Source organism: Sceloporus occidentalis, unplaced genomic scaffold, assembly GCF_023333645.1.
Source record: "Sceloporus occidentalis isolate IW3139 unplaced genomic scaffold, rSceOcc1.0.p SCAF_261, whole genome shotgun sequence".
In the NCBI taxonomy this organism is placed as follows: Eukaryota; Metazoa; Chordata; class Lepidosauria; order Squamata; family Phrynosomatidae; genus Sceloporus; species Sceloporus occidentalis.
Window position 1 is genome coordinate 319,235 of NW_028317241.1, and position 16,540 is coordinate 335,774.

Below are 16,540 nucleotides of genomic sequence, written 5' to 3' on the forward strand. Positions count from 1 at the left end.
ACATTAGTGATTAATAAGGACAGATATTTTCCTACCCTGTTTGTAAAAGTTCATGTTGGTTTTCAAATATCTACAGTTTAAAAGACAGTTTTGTTCTCTCGCAGTGAAATAAAAATAAATCAATGGATCTGGTGCGCCAAACAAAGTAGCTAACTTCTTCTCAAGAAAAACTCTCTATTAAGAGGTTTTTTTGCTAAAGGTGGAGGTTAACCTCAAGATTCTAATTTCTCAAAATAACCATTTTGGTTAATTTTGGAGTTTGCTTAAAGTATGAAATACATGTCATGTTTAATGTTATTTTTTTTTTTAAAAGCTAGGAGGATACTTTTATCCTCTCTAAACCAATCTGCTCCAAAGTGCCCTCAACGATACTTGGTAAGCAGTGCTGAGCAGACAAGTTGGACGACGAGAAGAATGGACAACCTCTATATTAGCTTTGATGTTCAAATTCTGGATTCAAATAATCAATTGTTGATTATCTTCTGGCCAGAAGCATTCAATATCAGGCCACTGTCTGAGGAGGTTCTACAGTTCTACCACGGTTCGATGTCATTATACGAGGTCCTACATCAACATAAGAGGCCAAATATCCTTTAACAGAAAGTTACACTCAATATAAACTTCCTTTAACTTCCCAAATACAGGAAAAGCCACATGTCCACCTTTTCATGTTTGAGGTTGTTTGTTATATTTTTATTATGCATGGATTGATGAAAATACTTTAAACCTACAAATAAAAAATGTCCAATTTTAATTATCCATCCTAACGTATTTAATTGAAAGAAATGCTGTCACCCCACATTAGTGAGGAGATTTGCACAATTAAACTCTATGAATAAATGGGGGGGGCAGCACAACAAGCCTTTCTGCCTTTCAACAACTTGCTGCTGTTTAATTCAATGTGGGTGGTAAACTCGCCAAGAAAATTGATCTATTTGGTTTTAGGATTTAACCAGTCCGACAGAAATAGAGGTAAACGCTTAAACCCAGGTGTATCCCACCTCGTAATGAATGTTTTACAAAGAGCTTGTTAGAACGCTGTTTGCTTCAATGAAAAGACCGTGTTATTTACTTACAAGAATATGTGTTATTTTGGTAAGTTAAAGAATCGGCATCATCATCACCAAACAAACACAAAATTTACTTGGATATGGGAATGGTGTCAAATTATAAGGGGAAATGGAATGCCAAAATTTTAATATGATATATATATATATATATATATATATATATATATATATATATATATATATATATATATATTGTATGCCTCCAACCATCAAGTTGCCAAGATTTCTCCTGGTTTGAAATATAAATCCCTTCTCTGTGTCAGGTGCTGCTTTCCTTGTCATCGAAGATGCACAAAAAAAAACTAGCAGCACATACACTAAATACAGAGTGAAGGCCAAGATCTCAAAGACGAGTCACGGCTAAACTAAAAAAAAACTCTAAGGGGGGGGGGATAAGAAAAAAAATATATTTATTATTTATGTGTATTTTTACAGCCCTTTTGGGAACAGGGGCTAGATTTACAGCTGGCACCCCACTGGCTTACTGACTCCATCAGTAATACACCAAGACCTCCCTAACCTCAAATTAAAAAGGCAAGCTGTCATTGACCTAGAACTGTAGGAAAGTCAAAAGCTACTATTCATAAAAGAGTAATTTAAAACAGCAAAATATTTTTTCTGCCAAATTGCAATCCCAGCTCCGCGAGAAAAAAAAAATGTTGATGACTATGGTTGTTAATTAGGTTCGCATACAATTATTTAACGGATCTACTTAACAATCTTTCTTTGTTCTGCATGTAAATGGAAATAATTTTCAAAAAATATATATTATGTCTTTTTATTTTTTTTTATTTTTAAATATGTATACCTGATTTCCGAACCCTGCTGTGCATACACCTTTATACAATAGTTTGCATATCATTTTTTTTTTTTCTTTTAGAAGCCGTTTGAAACTAAATGTATGTTCTCTCTGTTCCTACCTTAATCTTCCAAATCTTGCACCAACAGTGGCAAAGACTGAGCTACTGTTTCGGTACAGAAAAAAAAAAAAAGTGTGTCATAAAGAAAGTATCCCTAGGGATTTCACTGAATATGTTTATTAAATACAAAGTTGAACACTAACAACTCTCACAGAAGGCAAAGAACGGACTCCAGTGTGAGAGGGTACGTACGTAGAAACCTACACTACGCGGGGAAACTGGCAGCATTGATCACCCAGCGAGTAACACAATAAATTTCAAGAGGACATATTACCCCCCCCCCCCCGTAAGTTTTTAATGCACACGATCTTCCTCGACCTTAAAAATCCTGTGTGGCCATCCCTTAAGCAACATATTCATTTAATATGCATGTGTATTGCAGTTTGTTATTACTTAAAATGTATAATCACACAGTAAATATATGGATGATATTATTCTCTATTTTTATTATTATATTATTATATTATATAGCGCCATCATATTACACAGTGCTGTACAGGATTACATGGGCAGTCCCAGAAGAAAGAGTTAGGTCCTTTGTCACAGATTTATCTCTGCATGTACTGTTTCATGCTGATTGATAGCCCAGATTCCCTAGGTGGGAGGTTAAAGGACATGGAGTTTTTCTCTCTTTCCTCCTTTCCTTCAATCCTCTTTTCTCCCCTTTCTCTATTGTATCTTCTTTTTTTCTCCTGTCTTTCTAGTCTCTCCCTCGCCTCTTTTCTCTTCTAAACCAAACATATATATATATATATATATATATAGAACTATACTCGTAACCACACCCCTGACCACACCCTAACCACACCCATTTCACACCCTCTGGCACAACCTCTTCAAGAGTGTACTGGAAAAAGGGTGGCAACTCTAGATCATTATTAACATTGTTGCACTTTTTAGAATTAAACATTGAGGGTGCAACCCTTGGGCAAAAGTCTTCTCTACCTTTGGGCAAAAGTCTTCTCATCTAGGCTAAATATTGGCAATACACATATTACATGTTTTGGACATCTGGATTGGCCCGAAATTTTACTCCATTTTACTATGTTTCCTGGTTAGAGGGGAGGAGTTGAGTTTCTGCCTCTGCATCTTGAGAGTTATAACATTTATGTCACATGACCATGCGTCACATGACAACATTGATATCGCAAGAATCTTTGACGTTGGTCATGAAATCAGCAAAGCCGGAATTTGGGGGTCTCTGTTTACTTTTGCGCTTGTTAATGTTTCTGCAGTGGAAACAGGTGGGGGTGAAAAATTTGCATTCTGTCTTAACTGCCCAAGAATATTTTTTCAGCTGTCAACCCTCTTCAAGAACAACACATTCCGAATGATAAATCTGCACCTGATTCCTTTTGTCCACTGAATCCAGAATGACGTGTATGACTCTTTTCTCTTGAAGATGTCTGAAATAAAATGTTCAGGTTGATGTCTCTCAAGCTTTTATTTTAAAGGGGTCCTAAATACTATAATATAGTAAAATAAAATAATAATATAATAAAATAAGACCCTGAGAGAAGTTATAGCAAAGTTTTGAGACATGATTGATTTTTTTTTTGTTGCTGCAAGAAGACCTGAATTTTTGTAGTAAACAAATAACAAGAATGAAAAAAAAATGGTGCATTACAAAATGAAACAGGATTCTGATTGGCTTCTTAAATTTTTTAACCAATCAGAGGACTGCTGTATTTGATAATGAGTAGAAAAGTAGAAACTAATGTAAGTCCAGTCTACAGGAAAACAGAACAAGACTAAAAAAAAATCACTACAACATTGAGTGTGTGTGTGTGAATTCTCCATATTATCTTTCCTGTACATAGAACCTAAATTATAGGGTTATGTTCTGAATTATTATTATTATGTTCTAGAATAAAGAAAAGGTACGTAAGAAGAAAAAATCTTTGGGTAGAAAAAATCTTTATCCCAGACTCTCATATAAAAATTTTGCCACCTACTAGAATACAATAATAGAAATCTCTATTATTTCATAATTAGGTATTGTGATTTTGATTTGACAAGAACCAAAAAAAGAAAATGATAGAATCCAAACAAAGGAATTATATGAGTGAAAAACCTGGAAGCAGAGATAATGACGGTTTTACTGCTGTACTTGGGAGAAATACAACTGCCGATGTTAAACTTCCACAGGAAGTGTTGAAATTGCAGTTACTGAATTGGATCCAGCATTTAAAAATTCAATTATCCTTCCCAGAACATTTTAATTTCATCACTGTCAACAACAGATATTATCGTGTTAGATTTTAAAGTCCAAACTAACTCCTCGCTCTCTCTCTCTCTCTCTCTCTCGGAGCGGAAAACGTTCAACATTCCCAATTGTTGGACGTGGTGAAGACGAGGGCAGCCCTACTATCTTTGTGTCTTATGAATGAAAGTCTTTCTTGGGAACGGCCTACTCAAGACAGATGTAGTATTTCTCAATGTGGTGTGGGTTGGATATAGCAAGAAAAAGCCAAATAAACATGACCAAGGTCAACGTAACAGAAAGCAGCTTTTTTTTTCCATGGAGGAAGAATAATGCCTCAGTATTAGTTAATCGAGTTAATCTAGAATAAACACGAAAATACTGTTGGCTTTGTTTTGCTGTTGTTTTTTAGTGGACAAAAAAAAGCATTATTTAATCCTCATGAAACCTAATATTCTTATTTTTCCTGTCTGTGATGAAAGGTCCCAGTTCAAGTTTTTAAGTAAGATAGTCTATCTTAAACCAAAAAGAAAAAAAATTTAATCTAATATTAGAGAATTCTACATCTAAAAAGCATACATGGGTATTGGTTGAGCACACCTTGATTGATCCAAACATTGGACTTTCCACCATGCTTTTTGGAGCTTTTAATGCTTTTTTCACTAGGGGCAAGGTTCAGGAGTGATGCCGGCCAATATTTGTCCCGCACAAAGGCTGAAAATACTGATTCTTTCACGAGGAAGAAGAATAATGCAGATCCCGAGAACAGGAAGTTAAGATGGCTGCTTCACCAGTATACACAGAAGGTGAAGATTAGTGTCTTCACTGCATAGAAAAACGTGATGTGGCGTCATATCCAGGCACTCCGTGTCTTAAAGGATTGCGACACCTCTTAATGTGGTAAATATGGCGGCTGGGAGGGTGGCTGGGAGCATTTCCCTGGGTTGGACCCAGGGCAGCGCTAGAGGTACATAGATTGCTGCCTAGCATCTAGGGATTACAGGTGTCCTGTTGACAGGGGAATGTGTAAAACTAGATGTAACACAATGCATTCCAGGTGAGCCGGCACAACCTCCATAGAGTACATAGACCAGTTGGCAGTAACCGGGTCATTGAGCAACAGGACATCAGTAGGGTGATTTCTGCCACCCTAGGCTGGCTACGTCACTACGTAAAGTGGCTTTAAACATGATTACATGGGTTAAATTAGGGCATTGAACTTAATAATATATCATTTGAGCGTAGCAGCAGATCCCCTTTCAATATATTGCTCTGGAAAAGGCATCTTAGGGTTAGGTGACCACTTTAAGTGGAGATTGTGAATGAAAGTCCTCTTCTAGAATATATGGATATTGATACATTTACTGCCTATTTCCATCTGAGTCATTCATAAAAAAATAACAATTATTGTTGTATTCTTTGAACTAACCCTTTTAAAACATCCTAAGTAAGTATAACCTTCCCTTTATAAATCTGATTTTATTTGCTAGGCCTTTTGCCAAAAAAATATCTGTAATTTCCTCTAACGGAAGTAATGGTTTGCATCTTAGTCACTCAAGTGCTTATTATCCTACAGGAACTACTCTAGAAAAATGGTCAAAATGTTTACTTTCGTTTCCTTATGTTGGTGAAATTAATAATAAGGATAGTAATTGAGGGCATTAACAGAAAGGAAATCCAAGATAAACTGTAGGTCTTTTCTAACTGAACAAAGAAAGAGTTAAGAGTTATGATGCTGACCTTTCTATCCCCCTCCGTTTTACTAATTCATTAATTCCATACAAAAATACCAAGCTTTAGATATCCCATAAAGTAATGTCTTGCACACGTTGTAAGTGACCATTTTTAGGAGAGACGGTCCCCCTCTTTGCTCCCCCGATGTTCCTTCTTTCAGGAATTAGTGAACATGAATCTATCTACAGGCCTAAAACTCAAAATAATATGTCAACAAACATCAGAGAGTCGTACTTTGTAATGACAAGTTTTCGGGAGCCTTCCCTATCAAGTCAAAAGCATTTCTCTTTCCTGCTCTCAGTTGCTTTTGACTTGATATAATGGAAGACCCCTGAAAGCGTCTCATCACAAAATACTTAGTCCAATAAAAAAAGGTATTACAAGATTCTGCAACATTCTGTTACTTTGTATCTACTGTGTAAGCAAAAGACAATCGAGGTGATGCTAGGGCTTTCTACTAGAGCGGGAGTCCCCAGAACCAAAGCAAGGTATTCCTCTCCAAAAGTCTTGTCATTACTATGGGATTCGTATTTCTCCTTCCATGAGACCCTTCTTCACCCTTTAGACCTTATAAGAATCCCACCAGTTCAAACAGGCATAAAGACCCTACCTAGCAATTCCATAAGGATAACTGAAAAACCTAGTTCTACTGTTCAGTATAACACATCTTATATGAACCGCCTTAACTGTCATTAGACTGTAAGATTTTGTAACCTTTCACTTTATGTAAAGCGCATCTGCTTTTTTGGAATTCCACAATATTGAACGGAACTACAAGGGTTACTCAAATAACAAATGACATGGGTAATTAAAAAGTCCATATACGCGTGAAACATGAACATAATTGGTTGTTCAATACTGTTAGAATATTGAGTTATGTTCCCAAGAACATTTTGCTCCAGGACAAGTACATAATTTGATGATTTTTGGAGTTGTTCCAATACTTTTGCCACAAGCAGTTGTAAGGGAATGTTGCAAAAGGTTTTTGATCAACATCGAGCTTATTTGAAACTAGTGGCCTAGAGTCCATCATATTGGGACATGATGGTCTCTAGGCATCCTATATACGAGCATGTTTCAAGGTCAGGCTTTCTCCTTTCAGAACAGCTGAGCTGTATAAATAAACCAGTGAGATCACTGGTTACCTCCTGTAACTAGTGAGTATAGAATTTTCATTTTGGATCCTTATAAGATGAAGAATTTAGCAGGACTGTGGAAAATTGACCGATATTCCCAACTTGACTAACTGACAGGCCTGGATTAGCCATCAGGCACACTGGTCAAATGCTGATGGTTCCACTGCCTTCTGCCGCACTTATGTCATCAGGCGACCAATGGCCTTAAGGTGCCAGAGCCGCCTCGTCATCCCTAGTTTGGCCGTGCTAGTTGGCATACAACCTTTATATAGGTTTACATCATATGCATCAAAGCAGTATTCGGATGCTTCCTAAAATTATTTTTCCCCCACAAACTAAAGGCCTACTGGCCGTGTGTAAATGAAAGGAAAATAGAGAGAATTATCAACGGGACTAGCACTCAACATTGCAACAAATTCTCATTGTAGAGAAAGAGAATAGATAATTCTAACTAACTATCTTTAAATCTCTCATCCCAGTTTTCCAGATCTGGATAAAATTCAAGTGCATTTCTATACTGAATTAATTCTCATACTGTATAAGCATCATCCAATGTCACATCATCAAAAGCAGGGTGGTATATTGTAAATAGCAGGAGATCTACTTTAACCAAGAAAGCATAGGTAGCATGGAATCCAATCGGAATGTACAAGAAGATGAAACTACAGCTCCCATGATGTTCGGCTAGCAGGTGGACACTGGTGCATCTTGGGAGTTGTAGTTGTACAACAGCTAGAGAACTCCCTGTTGGCTACCAATGGAACTATGGTTCCTATGACACTCGTCCATCTATCTGGTGTATCTTGATAATGTAAGCTACCTGTTAGCTATCCTTCTAGTGAGTTTATGGATTATGTGGATGTGTAGAAAATACTTGAATTCCATATTGGGGGTTACAAACCCACCCGAAACTTAAACAGTTATATTCTCTTTGTACTATAGCACAAGGTCCTAAGAGAGGCAACGTTGTCTTTTAAATGGTTGGCCTTATGTCAAGCCAAAGTTTTTAGCCGACTTTGGATATCTGCCATTAAATGCCTATCGTTCTTTAGTATGCCGTCAATCATCATATCAGGTTCTTAATCTGCTGCCTTTGAAGGTTATAATAAATTTTTTTGCACAGTGTATAATTATAAACAGCATATTTTGGCTGCTTTGTGAGCAGGAACTTGTGTTTGTTCTATTGTTCTTCTGAGAAGTCAGATTCAGTGATGTCTTTTCAGTAGCTCAGTGATTTTTTCGTGCTGTGTACACAATCGTAACAGATGTGAGGTCATCTGCAGTTTGGCAGGAATTCCGCCTTAAAAAAAGTCAGCAATTTATACATATAAACTCACAGTACCCTGTTTGCTTATTGTTTACATTGAATACTAATCTTTGTTCAGCATTCGTATGATCCTCCTTTCACACATGTTCTTCCGCTAATCCTTCAGGACATTAAGTATATACTTTTCGAAAGCTCAACCAGTTCCTCCGCATTCAATGTTCCTCTAGAATCGCTATTGTTGATATAGTGAAAAGAGGATGAAAATAATTCTAAATGAATACTTTGTAAAAGACCTTATTATCCCGCTATCGACCCTTCATCACTCTACCCAACTCGTTATTTGTTATTGTCTTCTTTTTGTCAAGATTTCATATCCTCCAAATTTTATGAAGACCATCTTTTTCTTTGGCCATTGACTTGTCGATAGTAATTAGAAAGGGGTCATGGCACTTCATTTATGGAAACCTTTATTACAAAAGAGAAACAAGCTATTAAAGTCTTCAAGACTTTCAAAACAAAGGTACTTTGGATGTATGGAAAGCAAAGGGGTTAACTCTTCAATAAATTGACAAGGGTGAACTCTACAGTTGGATCTGAGAGGTTGTTGAGTTCAGCTGAAGTTCCATATGGAGCTGCTGGGTTCATCTAACTCTAGCTTAATCTACTCGCTCCTACTCAGTTCATCTGGAGAGCAGAGTCAACCTTTGAATAAATATGGGATTCAGGTTGGCAGGACTCAAAGCAGCTACTCAAATAGTGAACATCTTGAATGATATCTGAACTCAAGGCCATTTGTCATGCATTCAAGGTGAGAAAACTCAAGGGTCCGTGAAACAACCCAAACCTTGGGCCAAGTATCAGACAAATGAAGGGACCCATGTAACGGTAGGTTATAAATCTAAACGGGACCTCGGTTTCTGAATTTTATTATACTTGCTGCAAATTAATATATAAAAGACCAAAATGCAACTTACTTACAATGAAATTTTAACTTCTGAGCCTTGCTTCTAAACCAGAGGCATAGCACAGCTATTTCCAGTAGACCCAGCTTCACGCAGAATACCCATGACCTTTGAAAGTACTCATAAAATTTCTCTAGCATCCCGTTAGTTGGCTTCCTGTTAATATTATTAATTCTGCTATAATGTAAGGTTTGTAAAAACAGTTTTATCTAATCTCTAGGGGCATGCTCTGTATGAACAGGAACTCTAGTGATAGAAGAAAAACAATTTCTGGGGGGAAAGAACTTTAACAAAAAGACACGACCAAAAGACTTCATAACATAAGATAACATTCAAGGTACAGAAGTGATAAAAATGTGCCGACCGATTAATGCAGCGGCATAACCAAAAGTGCTATGGGGGTCTCCGGAGCACTAGGAAAAACGATATGTGGGGGATCTCTGACTCAATCCGTAATAAGAAAAAAGTTCCATTTAGTGATGTCATTTTTGTGAATCTGTAACACTTGTATCACTCTCTCCCTTCATTTGTGGGGCTCCATAGAGCACAGGGTACAAACAAGCAGCTCCATCTCTAACTGGGCTGTAACCAAAGCATTATGTTGCTAACCCTGGAAAGGGTTAAGCCATTTACGTTGGAGAGAAGCCTGACCAGATACTATGCACCAGTAATAAGTATCCATAATTCAAAAGAGAGCAACAGGATGTCTCTGCCTACAAATCATTTGCTCAGCAAACTTAAAAGGAACAACTCAGCAGGGAGTAAAAACAAGAAAGAAAAAAGGTGAAAACCTCAGAACTGCACTTTATTGTTATGGCCAAATTGGTTGACAATAAACAATGTTAATAAAAAAAGTGTAGTTAAATATATATATATATATATATATATATATATATATAACAGTTCTGTTCATGAAATAAACCCACGCAATGATGTTTACAGACTAAAATATTGTGGTGGACAGCCACCTAATGTGCCCCTAGGAGCAGCCATCTAAACTTCCTGCCTTTTCTAAGAATCTGCATGATTCCTCCCCATTGAGTTATCTCTCCCTGCTACGTTGCTGATCATAGTTGAATGGTTCATGCCCACCCTTTATATATATATATATATATATATATATATATGCTCAAGTACATATGAACATTCGAAAAGAGATAAAATATTGTTTTTGTGTTTCCCTAGTATTTTCCTTTAATATTTTAAGGATCGCAGAAAGATGGCAACACATTGCAAAGCTACTGGCACTGAGGGTGTTAAATCCCAGTGCTCCTAAAAATACCTCCTAAATGGCTTACAGAGAAGTCACAGCAATGCAATATATATCTTAGTACGGATAAAATTAGAGCATATCTGTAATACTTGGGATGAGGTCACTACTGAACTTTGCTAATAATATTGTGGTACGAATGAAAGGCTGGTCTTTCCCATGCATTTGGGTTAAATCTGTTCTGACCTTGCGGTTTGTGCTTATATTTTAATTATTTTTATTTTTTGTTTTCTCTATACTGTGTTGGTGGTTGGGGTGTACCCAAACAAAATGCGTAAGTGAATCCATTAACATATTCAGTATAGCTAAGTATGGACATACAATAGATATATTAATGAATGTTAAAAGACACCAGATTTGTTATGTCAGGCTGTTAGACTCCATAGCCACTGGTGTTTAAGTGAACTTTGGTATTGCTTTTGGGTTAAAACTACGATAATAAGGATAGTTTTATTAAAATAATTACCATCTCAATTTAATTATATAGGAATGGAAAGTTATCCTCATCCTACTCTGGGCACACTCTTATAAATGTGCTCTTTATTCTAAAAGAGCAAACTACTGGCGCCCTCTATTGGTAGATATGGGACATTGCACTATGGCTAAAAAAATGACATTTTTAAGCAAGTGTTTACAATATTTTACTCTAAAAAGAAAACTTTAAGAATTGTTTTTTTACTTTAAGAATCATCTTTTTCTGTTATGCACGAACTATATATCGACAGTCCACAACTCTAGTGTAATTAATTCCACAATTGTTATATTAAGGACATATGCATAAAGTGCATTGGGAAACACAGTGTAACCTTGTAGAAATGTAGACAGAAATCTTGAATTATTCCAGCACTTTTGTTGAGATTAAGCATGGGAGGAGATATATATATATATATATATACACACGTTATTAAAACAACATGAGTAATTTTACCCCAGAGGACAGGCATGGGTGGAGTATGTTGCTCACTGAATTGCCAGCATACCCAGGGGATATGGGTTGATGGACTGTGTTGATGGGCAAAGCTTTGGCTTTAAATGTTTATGGGTTAATTAATACAAACACTTACACCCTGTACATGTGTGAATTTATCTACTCTGCCTCTAGACAAATCTCTAAAAACCTAGAAATACAGAATTTAACAGCAGATAAAACAATTTGCCCTCCACTCTGCCCATAATGCAGCTATTAGCAGATGCTTTTTCCAACATGCTCTGCAGCATCTCAGCAATAGCAAACTATTCTTCTGATTATTAGCTATGTGCATACATTTTCTATAATAATAAAAAAAAAGAATGTGTCCTATTTTAAAGGCCAGGTAAATAGTTTAAGGAAGTTTTTCTTCCTAGATGACTGGTCCATATTATAATGAGAAGTGTCTTTTGGAAAATATATTGAAAAAATAAGTTGAGTTAAATAGCTTAACTCTGGAACTTCAGGGGTTAACCTACCAGTATAACCATTTGATGTTACTCAACAAAACAGCTGTGGGGAATCAATAGCAGAATACTATGGTTTCCAGTATAGGTATGAGTCTCCAGGAGGCAGCTAAAATTGCATAAGAAGATGGTTATTGTTCTGTGTCTGTAAACCTAATCTAAATTGACAGCCCAGAAAACTGATCTGAAAGTAGCCTTCTAATGACTGTCTAAGGGTATGTTTTCCCACATGAAAGCAGTCATAACATATAGTCCCACAGGAGTAATTGGATCTAGTATTGATGATCAATTGTATCAATACTAAACACAGTAGAATTCTAGAAAAATACTAAGGATTATGGCACTTCAGGGCAATTTCTCTCTGCAGGAGGGATAATAATGACAGGCACCATTACTATTACACCTTATATGAATACAGGCAGCAACTACAGTAATCAAGTGGCAGATACTTAGTTTAACAGTAAGTGTATATTATAGGAAGTATAGCAGGCCACATCTAACGACTCTATAAGAGTAGTAACAATCATCATCAGTGTTGGGATCTGCAGTGATGTCACCGAGTGACATCAAAATCACCAAAATAGTGGAAAATGCGACAGGTTCCCATCAAGCAACCCAGGGTTTTTGGGATAGATAGATAGATAGATAGATAGATAGATAGATAGATAAAGAGGTACTCTGTAAATGGGAAATCTCTAATATAAGGAATTAGAACCTGGTAGACCATCAAAATAAAGTACTGATATGGGGGGGTAGCAATATCCACAGGGAAATAGGGCACCAACAGGTCACTTGGCATAGATGCCACTAAGTAAGAGGTAGAAGAGAGATGTAAACCTTTAAGTGCCAGCTGAGTGACAACTACCAGCTACATGTTCTATTAACCCCTCCTTTTCATGGCTGGGGGGTACACTTACTTTCAGAGGAGTAATAAGGCAGCATGTCTATTTTGTAAACCTCCCTGGCATAGTACTCGTCATTCCTCTCCCTCTCGCATGATGTGGCTCTCTGGTTGGCTTTATCCTGCAGTAGGTCCCTGGTGCTGTTGTAGATGGCGATGATGTCTTGGGAGACTTCCTCAGGTTCAGGATAATCCTCTGGGGGACTGTTGAGCTTCAGTTTGCTGAGGATCTGCCCTCTGATCGCCTCAATCCTTTTGCGCATAAATTGATTCATGTCCAAGGCACTGCAGGTAGACAGGGGGAGAGCCACTGGGGCCAAATCCAGGACCATGAACACGCTCAGGAGATAGTAGTGCATTTTCTAATGGGCTTTAATTTTTTTTCTTTAAATATATATATACATATATATATATAATATCTATAAAAAAAAACAACAAACTGATATATATATATATATATACAGAATTTCCTTTACAAAAAAAAAAAAGAATGTGCAAAAATATTGTATGAAAAATGCAAAGTAATTAAAAAAATACCAAAATATAAAAAAATCAACAAACTAAAATAAAAAAGTGAAAAAGGTTCAATGTGATAGGGTCACAAGTCCAACTCATGAAGGTGAAGTAGTTTTAGAGTGAGTCTCCCTCCAAGGTTTAAAGAGCTGGAGAGTAAGTGGGGTGGTAGGAATTCCAGATCACCTCCAGATCCGAATTAAGGCGGTGGAGAGGAAAGGCTAAACATATACGTGTGGTCTGGGAAAGGTAGATCCTGGGGTCCAATAAACAGCAGGGAGATCCTATCCCCCCTGAGCTGAGTAAGAGAGCTTTAGATCCGACGTGTCCTGCAGGCTGCATCCAGCCAGACTTCTCAGCTCTGCGTGGATCAACACACAGGGAAAACTAGCCCACTCTGCAGCATGAACCATCAGCTGGAGGCTGGGCTGCTCTAACTTGCCACTTCCCCCAGCGAGTAACCACTAGGAACTTGCAACAATGTATCTGGAACTTGCAACAATGTATCTGGAACTAGCAACACTGTATCTGGAATCGATTCGCTTGGAAGCAGCTGCAGCTTACACCAGTTGAACGTGGAGCTTCCAGGAGTGGAGCTGTCACTGCTTGTGGAGCTGCAGATTGTCCTTGTCACTCGGGTGATGTCTCTTCCATGTGTCAGCTTCTCACCGACTGAGCTGGCTGCTGCGGCTGCTCCTGCGGCGGCTGCTGCTGTGCTGCTCCTTCAGCTCTGCCTGAGAAACCCTGCCAGCAGATAACATCACGGTCTTACAGGGCAGGGAGGGAGAGATTTATAAGGTCTCACTGAACCACGTGTTTGCCTTTCACCAAGTGACGTGGTGGGTACTGTGGAGCTAGTTGAATGCGGAGGGTTATGCTAATGGGACTGCAGCCTTAGTGAGCACAGTGCCAGTCAGCCCTAGGTGTCTGAGTCAGCCTGCCCAGTAGGTTAGGTAATTAAGATCTTTTTTTATATATATCCTTACTTAATTAGTCATATGTATACCCAGTGTATCTACTGTACATTATTTTAACTCAATAAAAGCCAATACAAAATTCTGCTGATTTTGGATACCCAGGATCAGCAGCAGTTTCATATATTTTTGACATACATGGCATACAGAAACCAATAGGCTCATCTGCCTTTTCTTTTTAATTACTTTTAAATTAATTAATTGTTAATAATATAAAGCTGTTTTCTAGAAATATTATTGAATAAACATGGTATCTAAAGCAATTAAACAGATTTGGGCTATATTATGTTACAATCTGTCTACACTCTCCTATATATACATATATATATATATATATATATATATATATACTCACCCTCTGTAGAGAGAGAGAGAGAGAGAGAGATACAGTATATATGCACATACACATACTATACTCTATTATACTATGCCATAATATACTGTACTATTACATACTATACTGGATAATGGTGTATTAAATTTTAGTATAGTGTATAGACTATGCTGTATTATACTCTGGTAGAAGGCATTATAATATTATATACTATGCTGTAATACACTGTATACCAAGCTGTGCTACTATGGCTTTAACTGGTGTATATTTTTTCAATCCTATAGACCCCTATGTTATACTACTTTATACTGTAATATATTGTAATTCTGTACTACATTACAGTGCCAGACTTAAAGGGTAAGTTCCTGGAAAAAAAATAGGTTTTTTGGAGCATGGAATACAATGCTATAAACAGTAAAGCAGGTTAGCATTAGGAAGAACTTGGTTTCATTTTGTGACTTTCCCTGTATGGGCACCACACTGAGCTGATTCTTTATGGCAATGCTAATGAAGTCCATTCTTCCTTAGATTTTCATTACTCAGAATGTCAATGTCTATGCGATTAAGACATATTAAGAGTCATTCTATTTCTTACTACAGGCAGTATGATAGGGAGTCAGGGTGTTTGTCTAGTAGATTGGGGCTCAGATAACAGAGCGAGAACTCATACAAATGACTGATATGCAGCTGTCTGAAAACATTACATTATCCAAACAGCAGAACTATTGTTTTGTTTATTAAAAAAAGAAAAAGAAAAGAAAACCACAATATTTTTGAAAACTCATTTTAACTGTTTGAAATCCACCTTAAACTATAATATAGTGTATCCAGCAGTGTATTCTGGCCTAGACCTAGGGTGGTAGGTCTGGAGGGGAATGCACCCCCTGTGGCACATTACTGGGGCAGATTACGCGATCTCAGATATTCCTTGTAACCGACCTCTTTACTCTACAGACGTTGAGTAGACAGCACGCTCTCCATGTCTCCTACCCTGCACTTGGTACGCAGGATACGTGGAGTGGAGATCCTGGTTCAGGTGGGTCCAGGGGAGCTGTCATACCTTAGGCCCAAGGCAGTGCCCCATATAATAGCACTACTGATTATACCACACTACAGTTATGTATAATATAATACATCGATATCAGTGGACACCATAACCGGAATATAATAATCAGTGTATCAGTGTAATAAGCGTATCAATCTGTATCTGTGAGACCCTCAGCTCTTCTAGCTGTAGCCCCTGTGTTCTTCAATACACTTCTGATTACGTAACGTTTGGGTAATGTTATAACATGGAGCTTTAACTGATATTACTCATCATAATTATATAACATTGGGATTTGAAAGTGATATAAACCTTATTATTCACTGATCTGTGTATTATCTATCTATCTATCTATCTATCTATCTATTGTTGGGTTATATATTGTATAATGCCAGCGTATGCATTATGGGTTATATGTTGTTGGGTCTCACTTGCCATAGCGTGGTCCGCTTCTTGTATATTTTGCATATGTTGCCCCTAACCATGTATACATCATGTTTTGGTCTATACGGCTGTTTCTTGGAACATGTTGTTGAACGTGTAAAATTGGTTCTCACCCTCCTGCACTATGGAGCAAATAAAACCACAGGGTTTTCAGGGGCCCATATTATGCCCCGGTGGCAGGGTAACGTGAAACCTTTTATAACACAACGCATTGCGCTTAAATCCACCACAACTTATATTTAAGTACTATTTTTTACTTCTGTACCTTAGCAGTGGAAAATATTTAAATACATTTCAGTTTTAACAAAAGTACCTTTTACGTTAAACGTTTAT

General features: G+C 37.2%; 1 protein-coding gene across 2 annotated transcripts in view; it reads right to left on the bottom strand.

Annotated features, from left to right (window-relative positions):
- The window catches only part of LOC149275862 (transforming growth factor beta-2 proprotein), a 45,610-nt gene extending 32,354 nt beyond the window's left edge, over positions 1–13,256 (bottom strand). The window contains exons 1-2 of one of the 2 annotated variants that reach the window (XM_089504222.1): positions 12,908–13,256; positions 1,764–1,778 (exon numbers count right to left, since the gene is read on the bottom strand). In XM_089504222.1, coding sequence (XP_089360348.1) covers positions 1,764–1,778; positions 12,908–13,256 — 364 coding nt within the window. The remainder of the gene's footprint in view (positions 1–1,763; positions 1,779–12,907) is intronic. The other variant, XM_089504223.1, reaches the window with a different exon arrangement.
- Between the last annotated feature and the right edge of the window lie 3,284 nt (positions 13,257–16,540).